Source organism: Penaeus japonicus, unplaced genomic scaffold (genome assembly GCF_977035675.1).
Source record: "Penaeus japonicus unplaced genomic scaffold, GWHDUDI00000001_assembly GWHDUDI00000002, whole genome shotgun sequence".
NCBI lineage: Eukaryota > Metazoa > Arthropoda > Malacostraca > Decapoda > Penaeidae > Penaeus > Penaeus japonicus.
This window is the reverse complement of record NW_028234404.1, coordinates 39,994,835-39,997,334: the sequence shown is the minus strand read 5'-3', so window position 1 is coordinate 39,997,334 and position 2,500 is coordinate 39,994,835. Positions and strand designations below refer to the sequence as shown.

General features: G+C 38.5%; 1 protein-coding gene across 1 annotated transcript in view; it reads right to left on the bottom strand.

Annotated features, from left to right (window-relative positions):
- LOC122262995 (endoribonuclease Dicer) overlaps positions 1-2,500 on the bottom strand; it is a 47,591-nt gene that overhangs the window by 27,296 nt on the left and 17,795 nt on the right. Inside the window, exon 4 of the mRNA XM_086551227.1 lies at positions 759-2,500. This exon is cut by the window's right edge and continues 1,348 nt beyond it. Within this exon, the coding sequence (XP_086407353.1) occupies positions 759-2,500 (1,742 nt within the window). The remainder of the gene's footprint in view (positions 1-758) is intronic.

Here is a 2,500-nt window from a genome sequence, read left to right as displayed (position 1 = left end):
TGGCATCATCAATCTCTGATGATCCTTCAAGTCACAGGTGTTTGTTGAATTAGAACATTAAACCATTTTCCTAAGGAATTTGAAAAGTAATTTTCTTTTCCACAACTTGGATGCACTTAGGGTGTTAGAGCAAAAAAAAGCCTAATTAAGTTTTAGACAGAAGTAGGCCAAAACAAGTGGTTGTCCAGCCAATGGTCTGTGAGAGTTCCCCCTTCAGGGACAGCAACAAGCAGAGCAGCAAACTTCAATATTAGCTACTCCAGTGGGAAACATGTCAAAGGTAAAGAGTTGGTAATTGTGTGAAAGAATGGATGAAACTATACAACCCTTTGACTCCCCCGGGAGGGAATCCATTCAGCTCTGCAGAGGCCAAAGTACTGGTAGCTTAGAAAAATAGCATGTCAGAAGGACCTGGTTGAGCTCCAGTGCCTACAACCAAGATAGGTCCCAACACTTGCAGCTGACTTAGATTTATTTGCCAAAATAGTTTTATCTCTTTCTTTTCATTCCTTTCCATTATGTGAAATCCAGTGCCACTACCAGACTTTTCCTTCTCTCTCTTTCTCCCTTGAATGACATTCCAGTAGTTAAATGGAATGGAATGGATCTTCCATAGAACAAATGGTCAATTGTCAAGGTAAACTATGTCTCAATTTAAATATTCAATAGATAAAAATGAGTAAAAACAATAGATTACCTCAAGCCAAGCTTACCTAAGCAACAAAAGCAATACATCTTAACAAAACTATGTCACTTACCTCCTCCAATTCACCAACATCCTTCACAGTGTTCGGGATCTGATGCCAAAAATCATGAGGCACCTCAAGACTTCGCAGTCTTTCCTCAAAGAAAGGCTTCACTCTAAAGCCTGGTATGCATCCATTCCTCTTCGGATTGAAAACTTTTGCAGCTATTTTCCCTGTGAGGCCTCTACAGCATGCCAATCTAAACAAGGTTTTATTGCATACCAATTTGCCTCGGCTTTGAGAAAGCCTTCCTTCATGATAATTTTCAGCTCTTAGGAACAGGGCTTCTCCTGTAGCAAATTTGAGGAAGGAGTCGCCTAATAATTCAAGTCTCTCTAAGTTAAAGTCTTTATCTTCACTGGCTTCTTTAAGTGTGAATGCATGCAACATATTGAAGGGATGAATATAATCATGCTTCTTCCTGTCTAAGAATAATGGTACAGTATTTTCTGAGGAACCAAGTAGTTCATGGATCAATTTCTTAGTCCAGGAGAACTCAAGGACTTCACTCTTTACAATAGGTGATGAGATCCCTGTTTCAATAAGGAATTCATGCATTAAGTTAAAGCTGTTCAGACGATGTAAGATGGACGGAATGCACATAATTTGCCACCATAATGATGCTTTTATGGGAATTACACCACAGAGTTCAGGTACAAAACGTGGTACTAAATTCCCTTTCTTCTCCTTTGATGTTTTTGATATTTTCTTTAGATAATTCAGTTCCTTGGGTATGTGCTTTGCTTCCAATAATGGCTGGTTCTTATTCTTGATTTGTAATCCATACCTTTCCAGGAAGTATCTTTCATAGGATTCATAGCCTTTTTTACCTTCTGGAAATGTATTACATGGATTTAAGTCATCAAAAATCTGTGAGACATAATAGATTTGGTCAGAAGGGGCACCATACAATGGATAAATCAATGCATCTTCAAATTTTGATCGAACAAACATGGCATCCTGATTGTGTGATTTCATCATTGTAGGTCTAAGTGAATCACAGGTATAGATTTCATTTAAAATGTTTAGGTCAATGACTTCAGAGTAATCAAGTGGTACAATAAATATACCACATTTAGATTCTTCAGGATCAAAATATAATAAATTTTGTTGTAATACAAGGAGGCTTTCAAAAATCAGCCTATGAAACTTCTTTATCTTATCAAATAAACTTGTGTCTAAATCTGTCAGTGGACCAACTTCTCTTACATTTACTATTACATCTCCCCATTTTGAGAAGAAAAGTGGAAAGGGGCTGGATGCTAAGCCTTCCTTACAAATCAAACCAATCTTTGTTATACATGTCGAAGAATCAATGGTTACACTAGCATTAGTTTGACCAAAAGGTCTAATATCTATGGAATACAGACACCATGACCTTCTATGAATGTCTGAAAATGGTCGGCACAAGTCCTTGACATAGACTCGCTTTCTCTTTCTGGTGCCAGACTCGGCCATTCCTTCTGGAACAGGGTCTTCAGGAGGGAGGTCTACCAAACCTTCCACTAAGCTATCATCATTACTCTCCTTTGGTCGCAAGTTGGAATCCAACTCTCCCATCTCATGCAATCTGATACACAGTTGCAGTGCAGCAGATTTCTTTGCCAGGTCTTTGTTTACCCATCCACTTCCATATACCATGTCTTTCAGTGGTGCCATGATTGGAAGTCTGATCCCAATAGTGACCGTTCCTTCTCTAACCTCTTCAACTATTTCTGGCAAATTATCTGTGAATTTGTCAGAGGGTAATTTCC